Here is a 16,724-nt window from a genome sequence, read left to right on the forward strand (position 1 = left end):
TTTAGAGTTTATATAAGTAAAGAAATCCTTGCTGTTTTTCTTAGCATCTTTTGCCAAGGATTTCTCGTAATCTGCCTTTGCCTGCCTAACCTCCTTTGTGACCTGATTACAGACTAGCTTATATCTGCCACAGGCTTCTGAGTCGCTTGATAATTTATATGCATCCCATGCATTTTTCTTCTCTGTTACGAGTCTCATTAGTTCATTTGATAACCATTTAGGCCTAAACCTTGAAAATATTTCTTAATAGGTATGAAACTTTTAGTAGCATCCACGTTTAATTCTTTGAATGCTTCCCATTTAGAATTTACTGTTGGTAACATCGTCAGTTGATTCCACTGTACAGAATTTAAAAACTTTCTGAGACCACTGTACTAACCTTTACAGAAGCAAAAACCCTTTCCTTTACCCCCTGATGGTAATTAAATCTTTAAGTAAATCCCACATCAGTACACTGTGATCACTGCCACCTAGTGGTTCTTTTATCTGCAAATTATTAATACACGAATGATCACTGCTGATAACCAGATCAAGAGTATTACTCTCTCTGGTTGCCTCTCGAACATGCTGCTGCAGAAAACAATCATCCAATAAATCCACAAAAGTCTGACTAGTGTGTGAGTGACCAACCCACAAGTTCCAATCAATATCTGGGAAGTTAAAATCCCCCATTATAAGACATTCCGATTTACTAGCCCACTCTATTTCTCTAGAATGTATCTCTGTGTAAGAGATACATTCCAGGACTTCTTACGTAAGTTGAGTTTTACGTAACTAACTCAGAAATGACTAATAAAATATTGCTACTATATTCCTGATATGCCAAAATACTTATATATTTTTAATTAGTTCAATTAAAAACTTTATCTGGGGACAGCGGCAAAGTAGCCCGAGTGGCACATAAGAAAAGAAAACATAAAAGGAAGAAAAAAATGCATGTTATTGTACTGTAAAAACTGATTTGTGTTTTGTAGCGTTGGTTATTATAGTTAACTTCATTGGTGCCGACCGCTTCTCATATTTTGTCTTTCTACTTTATTATTGTATTCACCATTGCCACTGACAAATCTGAATTCGGTGTGATACTTGTTGATTGTTTGGTCATTTTCATACATCCTTATTATTTTACTTTTCTGATCCAATTCAATCGCTTTCCTTTTCTTGGTAGATTTACTAGTAGCGAATTATAAAGAATTCCCCTTGTGGGAATGTGGATGCAAAATACTCATTCAGTTTGTCAGCAACTTGGGCAGGATCACCACCAGTCAAACTATCGATATCAAGTGGACCAATTTTATTCATCCCCCTTCCTTCTTGTGTAAAGTAAAGAAGTCCTTGCTTTTTTTTTTTTTTTTTTTTTGCATTCTTTGTGAAATATATCTCATAACCTGCCTTCACTTGCTAACCTCTTTTGTGACTTGATTACAGACTAGTTTTTTTGTACCATAGGCTTCTGTGCCCCCTGATAATTCATATGCATCTCACGTATTTTTCTTCTCTGCCAAAGTTTCATTAGTTCATGTGACATTCATACATTGAAGAGTATTTCTTAGTTGGTATGAAAAGCGTAGTAACTTCTATGATTAATTCTTTGAATGCTTCACATTTAGAATTTGCTGATGGCAACATCATCAGTTGGTCCCACTGTATAGAATTTTAAAATCCTATCGTTTCTGGGCAGAATTGGAGACACGGAGACACTTTCAAATTTAAACCTGACTCACAACTTTTTTTCAGAATTGCACTGTACAGTCAGTCCTCATATAGCACAATAGTTGTGTTCCTAGAAACCCTCGTGCAATATAAACAACAGGCCCTATGGGAAAAATAGGGTTAGGTGCTGACCACCCAAGATTGAACACACACATTTGTAACCAAAACATTACCAAACACAATAAATAATCGTAATAAAATACTTACGTATTTTATTACGACTATTACGTAATAAAATATTGCTACTGCTTTTGCTTCTATCATAAGCAAACTTGTTTTTTGTTTGATTTTCTATCCAAACAGATGACAGCTGTTCCATCTCTCCCAATTCTTTGTCTTAATCTAATGGATTTTAATTACACTTTGAGTTGTTCCTGCTATGAAAGCTTTTTTCTCTGCATTCTTTGTAATTCTCGGCATTGCCTCATTTAGGCCTGTAGCACGTGCAATATCACATGGTCTTTCATTTCGCTCAAAGCGTTTCACAATTTCATATTTTTTCTCTATCAACAGAGGCGGACTGGCCATAAGCCTTACTGGGGAAACCCCGGTGGGCCAGAGGCCGGTGTGATTTTGGCCATAAATGCTAGTATGAGGCCACTACAAATTTTCCCGGGTAAGAATTTTTGATCCAGTCCGCCTCTGTTTATTGATATTGCTTTTCTTTTTCTCTCTGAATCTGTAGTGTCTTCACCAGGACGGTTCCTGTTCACACCTTTTAAGAATTTTACTCATTTTTAGGGAATAAAGCACAATTACAAAATGAAGAGGCAAGCTTGATACACATAAACAAAGCTGCACGCGTGTAGCAACTGAATAAACAGCTTATATACCATAAAGGCAGAGATACACTATTAACACCTCACATTTTACTAAAGCACATTTCTAGGGGTTACTACCATAAAACAATAAAAACAATTTCCAGTTGCGTTTCTGCCAGTGGAATCTGTTATAAACTGGTAGTAAACTCGATCTAATTGCATTTGCGATTATACCGATAGCTGGAATTGTGTTGGTTTTTACGTTATTATGGTGAAATGTGTTTCCCCTTCACTGATATAAAAAACATAAATACATTTTCAGAATCTTCTCTTCATTCCTATCATGTTGCGTTTGGTTGGGGTGATTCTGCGTTCTACTGCCATTTCTTGTAAACACAAAGGCGAATTGTGCATAAGCGAATTCGGTTCGTGTTATATAAGATATCGTTCCCCTATTTATAAATCGTGTATGATCGAATTCGTATAGTGTAAACACGTGTTATACGAGGACTGACTGTACTTGTTAAATAAGTCTGCAGATCTCTTACTCTTAATGTCATTATCACCAACGTGGACAGCAATATCACCTTTTGTGCCCTTAAAAGATTATATCTGCTGTGCAACATTATCAACTTTCACCCCGGCAGACATACCCTGGTCCTGTTCCAGTTTGTAGCTGAAGCATTGAATATTATATTCGTTACCATGTGTTGATTGCAGCAATGAATGGGCAATATGGCAGTTGTACAGAAATGAAATTTTCTCAGTTTACACATAAAAAAGTTGTCAGTTTTTGTACTTTTTATTTTATTATAATTAATTTGCAGTTAGCTCAGTAGTTATATATGAATGTTAATGTTTTTCAATATTTGTGTTATTATATACTGTTATGAACATTATAACTTTATTTTATATATAATATAATAAACCTTTGTTCTACAGTTTTTGTTGGCATAATAGCTTGCTTATTATTTCTTTAATGCTGTCTGTGGTTAGTTTGTTAATTTTATGTTTTTTTTTTTTCTAATATTAGTCTTTCTGAGACTTCAGTCACATATAGATGTAATGACTTGAATATGTGTGATAACTGAATAAAGCAATTTCTGTTATATTGTTTTTTACCAATCCAATTATTATAATTTTTAGGATGTAAAAAATCTTGGAGGAAAACATGTTCTTCTTGTGACTGATGGTAATCTAATAAACTTGCCACCTGTTACAGTCGTCCTCAACTCTCTCCACAAACATAAAATTCAGTATAAGCTGTTTGATAAAGTCAGGATTGAGCCAACCAATGAGAGGTACAGTTTTTATACATAATTTATCATACACATACTGTTCAAGGTAATCTTCTAAATCAGTATGACTTAAAAAATAGCTTAAATTTTTTGTATCACTTACAGTGAGTGGCGGACAAAAAAACTGCATCTCCTTAAAAAAAGTAACATTTGTAGTGAAATGTATAAGATATTGTTTGATTACAGTCATTTTGTTTGTCACAAAGCAAAGGTATTGCATCAGATAATGCTTCTATTGCATCAGACAGTAATTGCAAGGTATTGCATCAGCCGTTTCTATAAATATGGTGTTGGAAGGATATACACGCTCATTAGTATCCTGTTTTGCGGAGGTGTAAGCATGGCTCCATATGTTCAGTTGACACCAAGGAAAAAAGTGTAGCTGTTGCTCTCTCCCAGGAAGGGCTTTCTATACATGCTATCACTGATAAAATAGGCTGCCACCAGTCAACAGTGTCCCAGTTGCTGAAATTAAAGCATGAAACCTGTGATGTGAAGAGAAGACCTAGATCAGGCCGTAAGAGTGTGACGGTATTTGAAACAGCTATGCCTTCGTAATCGCCATGCTCGTGCTCTTGATCTAAAACTGGACTTTGAGATGGCCTCTGGTGTTGAAACAAGTGCACGAACTAACCAAAGATGGCTTTCAGAATGTGGTCTGTGTGCCTATTGGCCCAAGAAGAAGAAGCGTTTGTTGATCCAACAAATGAGGAAGAAATTACTTGCTTGGGCTAAAACGCACATTTCATGGACAAAAGAGCAGTGGAACACCATCATATTTTCTGACGAATCGGAATTCAACCTGCATGACTCAGATGGGAAAGCAATATGTCAGAAGATGAAAATTGGAGGCATACCATCCTGACTGCATAACACCGACCGTAAAGTTCCATGGTCTGGGGATGCATAACAAGCAAAGGGGTGGGGCAAATTAAGTTTATTAACAGAATGGTGAGTGCAGAAACCTATACTCCTGTCTTGGAGGAGTGCCTGAAACCTGTTATTAGGGATCACCACAGACGTCCAAAACTGCATTTTTCAACAGGACTCAGCACCTTGCCACACAGCAAAATTGGTAAGTTTTATGCTATTTAGATTTAATAATGAATTTGTCTTCTTGTCTCACAAGGCTAAAAACATACTAACACCAATGTTTTCCCTCATTTTTCTCCCTTAAGGTGCAGTCCTACCTCAGAAATGCTGGCATTACAGTGTTGGACTGGCCCGGCAACAGTGATTTGAACCCTGTTGAAAATTTCTGGTACATAATGTCGTCTAAAATTGCTCAGAAGAAGCCAACAAATAAGATTCAGCTGCAGGAGAGCATTGTAAGCGTGTGGTACCATGAAATTGGGCAATCATATATCCAGAAATTGATAAACTCTATGCTAGATCGTTGCAAGGCTGTAATTGCAGCTTGAGGAGGAACAACAAAATATTGAGGACTTATTTTGCTGATTTACAGTGCATAATGCTAATACGTCAACTTGTCATTTCAGTTTGTACACATAAATGCAATAAAATGTATGTTTGGTTGTCATGATTACCATTTGCATGATTACTCATATTTCCATTAATTACACATTTTACCCTTTGAGAAGATATTAGTTTCAGGTGGAAGCTTTTTATTGGATTTTGTTCACAGAGATATATATACATCCCTTCTAACAAATGCATTTCGAACATTTCTGCAACCCAAGTTTGCAATTGTTGCGATGGCTGATGTGAGAGAGCAACATGCTTACATCAATTTTTGTTTCCTTCTTAATGATACAGCAGCAGAAACCCATAAGAAGTCGAAACAAGCTTTTGGTGACAATGCTTTAGCCAGACGCAGACTTACTACTGGTTTAACTGTTTTAAAAATGGTCGAATGTTGGTTGATGATGACGATTGGTGTGCATCATCGAGCACCACCCCAGAAAATGTCGCAAAAGTTCAGGTGGTGATCCATGAAGACCACAGGTGGACCCTCCATGACATTTGTGGCATTGTAGGACTATCGTATGACATGTGTCAGTAGATTTTGTCAGATGAGTTGAATATGAGAAGGATTGCGACCAAGTTTGTGCCACTGAGTAAAGACCAAAAGCAGCATCGCATGGAAGTTATCAGAGATCTTCAAGAATGGGCCAGGAGTGATCAAAACTTCCTTTCTATGAAGTTTTGATCACTCCTATTAAAACTAAGCAATAATCATCCCAGTGGTTGTTGTTTGTTTGTTATTTGGTTTTTAGGAGCATTAGCAACTAAGGCCATATTGCTCCAGGATATGCGGTGGTCATTCCCTGACCTTTCCGCATCCTCCGTATTTGGTAGTGATGGGCTCGAACCCCGGTCTAATCAAGAAGTGTATGTTACGCACTGCAGCTCCTTCCCACCTGGCTACGGAGGCACCCTCATCCCAGTGGAAGGGCCTATCTTCGCCCCCACTGAAGAAAGCCCGACAAGTGAGGAGCAGTGTGAAGTCCATGCTGATCTGTTTTTTGGACATAGAAGGGATTATCCATAAGGAATTTATCCCTCCTGCCCAGACTTTCAATGCAAAGTTCTGCTGTGACATCCTGAGGCAGTTAAGGGAAGCCATCAGGCGCTTCCGTAGCCAGGTGGGAAGGAGCAGCAGTGCGTAGCACACACTTCTTGATTAGATTGGGGTTCGAGCCCGTCACCACCAAATACGGAGGACGTGGAAAGGTCAGGGAATGACCACCGCATATCCCGGAGCAATATGGCCTTAGTTGCTAATGCTCCTAAAAACCAAATAACTAACAAACAAACAACAGGGAAGCCATCAATAGGAAACGTCCAGAGAAGTGGCGCATAAAGAACTGGGTCCTCCATCATGACAACGTGCGGGCCCACACATCTCTCGCTGTGCCTCAGTTTTTGGCATCTAACAACATGACAATCATCCCCACCCCACCTCATTCATTAGACTTAGCCCCCTGCGACTTCTTCCTCTTCCCAAGAATGAAAATCAAGCTGAAGGGTCAAAGATTTGACAGCATAGTGGATATCCAAACCGAATAGCAGGTGGTGCTGAACACTATGACAAAGAAGGACTTTCAGGATGCATTCAAATCATGGGAGAAGTGCTGGGATCGGTGTTTACGCTCTCAAGGGGACTACTTCAAAGGTGATGGTAGCAAATAAGACCCGGGTGAGTCTAATTTATTTTATAAATACCTTTCGGGAACTTTTGGGTAGCACATCATATTGTGCAGTCTACTTACTGTCCCTAATGACTATGAGCTTCTGGCATATTTTCCAGAGTGCTGCATAGGTTTTCTCTTAATGTAATTGAATTGGTATTGAAAAGTTAGGTTTTCATCTCACTTTAGGCCAAGATTGGTATTGAGATGATACCTTTTGGTTGATCTGATTGTCTGTCACTATTTACATATTATTTTTTCCTTTTTTTATAGTTATTTTCAGTTGTACTGTTTTTCAGTATTAATTCTTAATCTATTAGCTGCCAGATTCTATAATGTTGTTGATATTGTGTTGTGTGACATTTTCACTTATATTTTCTATTTGTTCTGGATCAGTTAATGTTTCTATGAAGAATTTTGTGTCAACTGCATAACTTGTGAAATCCTGGTGATGCCAGAAATGGTTCCAAAGTAATTGCAAAATTAATAGGACACCACCTTGAGGCAAGCCCTCTTCTACAATATGGGAAACACTGACTTCATTATTAAAAATTTTTAGTTTCTTTTGTCTTAACATATTAAAAGAATATCTCAGAAGAGCAGCACTTTCGAAGCTGAAGTACCTCTCAAAAATTATTGTTATGTTATTTACTATGTGATACATATATTTTATAAGTTATAAAATCACTTGTATTATTATAAATTTATAGTTTATTAACTTAATAAAATACTTCTAACATTAATTATATTCCTACAGAATTACATAGAAGAATACTGCATAGTGTTTATATAGTTCTTATATTGCTTCAATGAACAGTGGTGATGTAATTATTATGTACTATGTGATACAGTTACATTTTAAAATAATGTTTTTGTTATTATTGAAGTTTTATTGTCTATGAATTTATAGTTTATAGACTTAATGAAAACTTGTAAAAAAAACTAATATTATTTATATCCCTAAATTACTTTAGAAAACGAAATGCACAAGGCATAATTCCTTATGGGTTTAGGTAATTAACTATATAATATCGGTGTAAATAACTTTGCAACTGTGATGGTATGCTGCATTACCAGGGTACCTGCCTGCCCACTAGCTTCGAAACGATCGTCTGGGTGGTGGTATCCTCTGAAAATAAATAACAGTAGTCTTCTCTACTAGAGAAGCGTATTTATTTGAAGTAATGCAATACCAGCTATCTCGTTGTGAAGGCACCCACAAAATTAAAACGATGCCTTTTACACTACATACGTAGTTCAAATTTATGGGTTAACTATGGTGTATTTACACCGATATTATATAGTTAATCCCTAAATTACATAGAATAATACTAAATGCCATTTATACCATTCTTATATTAATCCAACGAACAGTGGCAGCAATGTTCTCTCCCACTTTGGCTTTCATTTTTAAAGAAATTTTGAAGGCCAAGTAAGAAACAGTTACACCTGCTGTAACATATAAACACAGATAATAACTAAATGTTAAACAAATGGATAACAAAAACTAATCATTTTTAGGGAATACATAAACACGGAGCAAAATTTTCTCTCACCCATCACATGTTCAAGCAACAAATGGAAGCACATGCTTGATAAGAAAGGGAAATTGCTGTTGGGGAGAGCTTTGTATAAAAGGCACTTGTGGAAGGAATGTAACCTCCTGGAATTAAATTAATATTTAATTTTCTTCATTGCTATTCATTTGATATGAAACTAGAGAGAGATTTTTTTTTTTTTTTTTGACAGCAGATGATACATATGCACTATTCCTTTGCATCATTTTTTTCTTTTTGATACTAATTACTAACACTTACTAATTACTTCATTTAGAAGTGTGCATTTGCTATAAGAAATTTGACAGTTTAGAAAGTTTTGTACTGGTTAATATTTTTATTATAGTGTTATTTTTTAAAAGTACTGTAACTTGCAAGTACCATTAAAATTTTAGTTTATGTAGTCAACTTAGCATCAAAATGGTAAAGGTTTACTATTTGCATGCTGGCTTCATTATTTTACCACAAGTAAGATCGACATTTAGGAAGGATTGCTTGCTCTTTATGTTAGACAGGGTGGTGCTTAATAGGGGTATTCATAAGGGGGATTTAGCATGGGACCAGTAAATATCTCCCCACTTAACAGAGGGTGATGTTTAATAGAGAGCTATTTAAAGATAATTTCACTATATGTTGTTTTTAATGATAATAAATTATTATTGAAATGTTAATTTTTTAAATTTAGTTTTCAGGAGGCAATTGCATATGCAAGAAAAGACCAATATGATGTCTTCTTAGCAGTTGGTGGAGGGTCAGTGATTGATACATGTAAAATTGCAAACTTGTATTCTAGTGACCCAAATGCAGAATTTTTAGATTATGTTAATGCTCCAATTGGAAAAGGAAAATCAATTAAACATACATTAAGACCATTAATTGCAGGTAAGTATAATGTATAACACAACATGGAAATTATTGTCTGTAAAACAATATGGATATGCAGTGTAAATCTTATGGCCTGCCATCTGTAACATGTAGTAACTATCAAAAATAAATGCTCTTTTTAGTAACTGCATCTATCAGAATCCTTCTTAAAACTTGTGATGTATTTCATTCTTTTAAGCTTGAATTCTGAGAGTGAGCAGTCTGATTTTTTGAAATTCAAGTTTTAGAAATAATAACTAAGCAGAATTCCAATCCAAATGCTTCACTAGAACAGTCATTATTTTATGGATGCTTTAAGAAAACTCAGAAAAAAATATATAAAAGGATTAATACCTTTTTAATATATCCAAATTTTCTTCTACTTCCTCAGGTTCAAATACTGTATTGCATTATAAGCTAATACATGATGTTTATTGTGAGTTTTATTTCAGCTAACATTATAGCAGTTACAATTGTAATAGAAGAAATAGTTCTTGATGAATTTTTTCCTAATGCAGCCTCCTTGCACATTTTTGGTATGATTAATAAACCTTTTTGTTATTAATTATAATAAGTGCTAATTTGTAAAAAGATGCTTACAACAACAGCAGGATTTGGATAGGTAGGACAAATGAAATTTCTGCTTATAATCCTGCAGCAATGCAGTTTCCATATAGGTCTTTTGACAGAATACATTAATAGTTACTTTGCTCACATGCATCAGTATATCTTAAAAGAGAAATTCCCACCCTCTCCAGTTCTTGGGGTTCAAAGAATCTGTGCTTTTTGCTTTTGAATCCCACACTTATTGCCACAGATCCATTGTACTATTCACTTATGTACCATATACAGTGTGTTCAATGGCAAAGTGCCATATTGTCAGGTCCACCACTGCCACTATTTACTATATATTCTATATATTTTGTAAAATATATAGTATAGTACAGTGTTCCTCAAACTTTTTTGCTCACTAGCCCCTTTTGGCTTTCAAAAATAACCACAGATCCTCGCATCCTTGCTCACTTAAATATAGTATGTCTGGATGATAGGTATCCAAAATTAAAAGTTTATATCTCAGAACTGATTTATTATATATTTACAGTCTACCGTTTTCAGACTGACAAAAAATAACTGAATAATAAACTGTCACTATTTGAGTATACATTCATTTGTACCTCATTGGCTACTAGTATGATGAACAGTGTTGTTTCTTCATCTCACAAAGTTTGGAGTAATTGTAGACAACTAAATTCTCATGTTGGGTGCAACATACAGTCTGTAACGTATTTAGGTTTAGTTGCCACATACCTTGAAAATCCAGCTTTGCACAGATGAGTTGTGAGAAACAGAAGTTTGAGCACTGCATATTTAGACACTTGCGGATATCCTTGAAGAAGACTGCACCTGAATTCAACTAAAGGAATGTCACTGAATTTCTGTTTCAAGCTAGTATCAGTATAATATCTATCAAACACTCATAATTTTGCACAGATATGCCATCCAGTTTCTCTGAAATTCAAAATGGATTTCGGACCTAGGTAGCATCATCAGTAGAAGATGGGAGGTATTTCTCAAATGCCTGTTGAAAACCATTTAAAATTTTGGACAATGCTACCATAAGTGATTTCTTCCAGGCTATATTCTGTTTCTATCATAGAGTCATTCAGGGTTGAAAAGCATTCATACTGCCTTTTTTCTATCCACCTCATCTAAAATTCAAGTTTACATTGAAAAGACGCAATTCTGTCCCTTGTGAATATCGAAAAACTCTACTTGACATGAGAAATTTAGTTCATTAATTCTTGTAAAAATGTCACTAAGTATGCCAATTTCTGTAGCCAAGATGTATTTACGACACAGTGAGAAAGATAAAATGGGTGATCAATAAAAAAAGAATAAATTTTCCAAAAATATAAAATGAACTTCATATGAACTTTTCCCCTAGAAAGCCACCTTATTTCTATATGAATCAGCAGTGTTCACTGTCCATTTCTTCACAAAGTAACTTAAACACTCTGCTATTAAGTGGCCTAGCTTTAATGTGGTTCACTATCTTTACAGCATCATCCAACACAGTTTTTAGTCTCTTTCCACTTTTTGGCAACAAGCGCTTGTTGTGTTGGAGCACATGGTAAGTACTCGAACAAGAAGGTGCCAACTCTTTGATATGAGCCACCACCCCAGCCATTTTTCCTGTCATTTCTCTGGCCCCATCAGTGCACACATTAACACGCTTTTCCCAACTGATTTCATATTCTATCGTGTAACTATTTATGACATTAAACATTTCTTCTCCAGTCATGCAACTTTCAAGAGCAGTAAATCTTCTTTGATTTTGTTCAGGAACAAGTAACATACAAATACAAGTAATATTGCTATCCCCGAGATGTCTGCTCAACTTGCAACAAAACAGCAAAACTGGATTTAAGTCACGACACCAATTGTTTTTCTATATCTGCTGTCAGATCTTGAATTAACAGTATTATTAGATAACTGAACTGTTTCAAGTTTCTTTTTTTGACTGTTCACCAAGCACAAAAGTTGCCATTGCTGCACATGGCTTAATTAGTGTTTCTGCAATCATATGGGCTTCCCCTGCAAGTGCAATACAGTAACTTATCCTATAGAAGGCCTCAGTAGTGTTTTCATTATCAGTTTTTGAACTTTTCACCATAAGGCTTTGAGAGTTTGATAATGCCTCGAGCTTAAGCTCAAAAAAACTAATATATTTGTGCTTATATTCAGGATGATCAGAATCACGATGTCTATGAAGTTTGGCAGGTAACATAGAACTGCTTGATACTTTGTTGCACGAGATGCATAGGACATCAGGGGCAAGTTCATCACCTGTATACATAAACCCCAGAGACAAATAACTGTACTTCCGTTTTTTACTACTTTCTGCAGTTCTAGTACTGCCGATACTGGATGGCGATGTAAAACATTGAGATTCATTTGTAACATCAGTTACACCTTTACTTACTGTAGTAGTACTTGATTGTTTACTTAAACTACTTCTTTTTAGCCTCTGACCCATGATAAAAAAAATACAAATTGACATTAATGTTACTGCATGTTATTTCACTGACACTACTGTAGCTAATAAAAATAATTACTTCAATTCCCTTGTAATTATATTAATGCTATATGAACTATGACTAAATTGAACTGATGATCTATCTGTGGTGGTGGAAATCACAGCTAGAGATTACTAAAATAATGCAAGTTTGTTAAGTTAACATGCATATTTTTCTTTCAGTGTCCACATGCGGCATACTTTCTAATCAGATAGCTATGAATATATATCATTAACATACGTAACAATGCATTGCATGATTTCATCTTAAACTGATTGTTGCTCACTTCGTGGGTACTGGGAGTTTCTTAACTAGATATTCTAATAGTCATACAAAATAAACATATCGTCAATTAAAGAAGTTGCGTGATTATTTTTAACAAAACATTATTCCTTTAATTAAAAAAATAAGTAAAATTCAAAGTAGCTGTTACAGAAATGTATCCATAGATCTTCTGGAAACTGTTCATGGATCCCTTGGGATTCATGGAGCACAGTTTGGGAACCACTGGTATAGTTATTTGTTATGTTATTTGGTTTTTAGGAGCATTAGCAACTAAGGCCATATTGCTCCGGGATATGCGGTGGTCATTCCTTGACCTTTCCGCATACTCCGTATTTGGTGGTGACGGGCTCGAACCCCGGTCTAATCAAGAAGCATGTGCTACGCACTGCTGCTCCTTCCCACCTGGCTACGGAGGCGCCTACTGGTATAGCAAAAAATACAAACTGTATAGTAAATATGTATTTAATGTACATTTTGTACTTTGCAGTATTTACTATATGGCCCCCTACCCCTTCATTCTCCACATAGTGGGGCCATACAGTAATATGGATGGTCTTGAAAGAGCACAAGGGCTCATATATGAAGCTTCAAGGGGTTATAATTTTTAGTTTCTTTACTGAATGTCTTCAACTAGCATCATAGAAGTGCATAGGAATCTGGTTTGGAGATATTGCCAACCATGCTGCCCATTTCTCTTGCTTGCTCATCCTTCCATCATGGAAACTGTTTGAATTATGCGCTAAAATGCAGTAGTATCATCATATAGGAACCATATACAACATGTATAACTAATGGTCCATTTAAAAGATAAGAAGGCTGTGTTACATGAAGGAAGCACAGGGAATAACCCCTCTAAAGCAGACAGATAGCACACAGGACAGATCAAGTGTATGCCTAGGACACACACACGCGCGCATGTGCGGAAGAAAATTGCTGCTGGCATCTTCTAATAGTCATAAGCATAGCAGTAAAGCATCCACAGATTGATATAGTTTAGAAATGGCTGTTGTGTCGGTATATTTGGTTTAACTTGGTTCAAATTTTTCCGCCATTGTTTTAGTATTGATATAGCAGATACTAGAGGTTTCTACGTAGCTTTGCAGCAGTGTAATCAGTATCAGAAGAGGTTTATAAACTATAATTTATAGCACTATATATGTGTTTTAATACCTTAACTTTAATATTAATATCATACGTTATGTAGTCCGTAACGTATGATATTAATATTCATAGAGCTTTTAGTACCAGTGATTTGCCGTAGATATAGTATTGCAAATAGGTTGCTAGAGAGTTTGCATCTCGTAGGTTAGCAATAGATAAAATTAAATTTATTATCAATCATAATTACTTATAATTTACAAATGTAACATTATAGCATAATACATATAACTTAAACTTGATAGGAGACAGAATTCATATAACGTGAGAGTGATAGGAGATATGAAATATATATACCGTAAGCTCAATATTGAAATATACAGGCAGTTCCCGCTTTACGAGTTCCCGGTTTTACGAGGTATTTTATTTTTTTTTTTTTTCAAGTATCAAGTATGAACAAATTCAAAAATATGAACATTAATTGCAAAAAAATGAATGCTAAACATTCATAAATCCAGCATTTCAAACCACGCTTGTAGCTATACAATACAGTGCACCACGCTTTATGATATTAATCCGCTCCAGAGACACCATCGTATTGTGAAAATATTGTAATGTGAACCCAATAACACATTGTTTTTCGGTTATTCATTCAAAAACCTCAGAAGTTGAAATTTTCGCTATATAACTAAGCTATTTATCTCTTTAAAAGGTCATTTTTATAATATAAATTGCACTAAACTTTTATCATAATTATGTTTCGTTATAAAAATAAATTTTGAATGCCTTTGTGACATTTTTCTAGAACACATTTCTGGAGGTCACTACCATAAAACAATAAAAACAATTTGCACTTTCTGGTTTATTGGGTTTTTCTGTTAGTACAATATTATAAACTGGTAGTGAACTCGATGTTATTGAAATTATAAACGGGTAATAGACTTGATATTATTGGAATTGTGTGGGTTTTCCCGTTATTATGGTGAAATGTGTTTATCCTTCACTGCAATCTTCAATCATATAAAAAACAAATAAATTTTCAGAATCTTCTCTTCATTCCTTTTTTTTTTTTCTTATTCTTAAACTTGCTACTCCACATGAATCGTGTTAGTCACAATCTCACTTGCGTGTATCGTGTTAGTTGCAATTTGTGTGTGCCGTTAAAAATGCTTATGCATGCTATCGTGAAATTTATAAAGAAAAGAGATCTTGGAAACAAACACCTCTTGAAGCATTTCTGAAGAAGACTCCTCCTTGTGCAACAAACAAATAATGAGTGCCGACCCAACAATGAGTGATCAACGAGTGTGCATTTAGTCGATGATGAAGAATAAACATTCTTTAACATTTGTAAGTCATAAATAATTTCTTTAAATTATAATTTGCTTGATTTTACAGGCTATGTTTTTATTTCTTTGGATAAACCAATAAATCAATCCTTGTTTAAACATAAACTAATTAGCTAACTAATTTCATTGTTGAGAACATAACTCCTGTTTTCAACATTGTCTATGGGAAATAAATTCCCGCTTTACGAGTTTTTGCTTTACGAGCACACGCTAAGAATGAATTAACTTGTAAAGTCGGGAACTACCTGTATATGTATATATATATATTCAATATCATAAACTTCATAGCATACCAGTGCATGGTGCTATTACTCCATTTGGATAAACATTGGTGCACTATGGCCATAGACGCCCGTGCACCTAAAAAATTCCCAAACAAACAAACAGGATAAACATAAGTTTAGTGATATTTTTAATTACATTGTATTAGAACCAAAATCATGCTTCAGACTAGAGCAGCAAAGTAAAAGGTTCAAGGTAGTGGGAGTGCTGTGGATCAGAGGAGAACTGAGGGAAAGGAGCGGTTGTCTCTGAATCACAGCCTTACGAATGTACTGCTTGTTTATGTTTCTGGGGCTATCAGGAATGGGAAATATTATTCCCAAGGGGAATGTCTTTTTGTGTGCTTGATGCATTATGTGCCTTTATGAGAGCTTGAAGAAAAAGGTAGATGTGCTGAAAAGATTTAAACTAGGGGCCTATCAAGCTCTCAACTGCTCACATCAATGCCAGAGCTTGCACTTGATCGTCAGGCAACACAGCGGCAATCTCTAAGGCAAAATGTGCTGGTACCACAGGAACTAGTTATTGTCAGTGGCTTTATTGTTGGAGAAACGGGAAATATACAGGCACTCCCCGACTTGCGTACTTTACTTAAGTTTTTGCCGGCCGGCGCAAACTTAAAAAAAATCATGGAAAGTTTTTTTGCATCCTATAGGAATAAATGGAGGTATTGTGAACACATTGCAATGCGAACCCAATAGCACATTGTGTTTTTTTTTTTTGTAATTCATTCCAAGATCTTGGAAGTTAATTTTCGCTATATAACTAGGCTATTTATCTCTCTAAAAGGTCATTTTTATAATGGAGCGCTACCCTTTCATTGTTATCGTATGTTCCATTATAAGAATCAGTTTTGACCAGCTTTGTTGATATTTTTATAAAGAATATTTCTGGAGGTCACGACCATAAAACAAAAACAATTGCACTTTCCAGTTTATTAGGCTTTTCTATTAGTGCAATATAATTATAAATGGGTAGTAAACTCGATCTATTGCATTTGTGATAATCCCAATAACTGGAATTGTGTGTGTTTTTACATTATTATGGTGAAAAGTGTTCACCTTCGTTGAAATCTTTGATTGTGTAAAAAACAAATAAATTTTCAGAATCTTCTCTTCATTCCTATTTAATTATTACAATGATGAAGGGAAAGTGACCAACGGAAAGTGCAAGTGGTGGCAGTGCTAGGAAATGAAACAAAATTGATTTAGAAATGAAGATGAAAATGATTAAGTACGAAGCAGGACAAAGTTTGTTATCTATTGCATGGGAATTAGGTCTCGCTGCTT

General features: G+C 35.3%; 1 protein-coding gene across 2 annotated transcripts in view; it reads left to right on the top strand.

Moving 5' to 3' along the window:
* T3dh (Type III alcohol dehydrogenase) overlaps positions 1–16,724 on the top strand; it is a 175,307-nt gene that overhangs the window by 41,154 nt on the left and 117,429 nt on the right. For both annotated transcript variants that reach the window (XM_090375207.1, XM_090375208.1), the window contains 2 exons: positions 3,621–3,775; positions 9,166–9,362. In XM_090375207.1, coding sequence (XP_090231333.1) covers positions 3,621–3,775; positions 9,166–9,362 — 352 coding nt within the window. The remainder of the gene's footprint in view (positions 1–3,620; positions 3,776–9,165; positions 9,363–16,724) is intronic.

Source organism: Mastigoproctus giganteus, chromosome 6 (assembly GCF_048544385.1).
Source record: "Mastigoproctus giganteus isolate SK-2022 chromosome 6, ASM4854438v1, whole genome shotgun sequence".
Classification (NCBI taxonomy): domain Eukaryota; kingdom Metazoa; phylum Arthropoda; class Arachnida; order Uropygi; family Thelyphonidae; genus Mastigoproctus; species Mastigoproctus giganteus.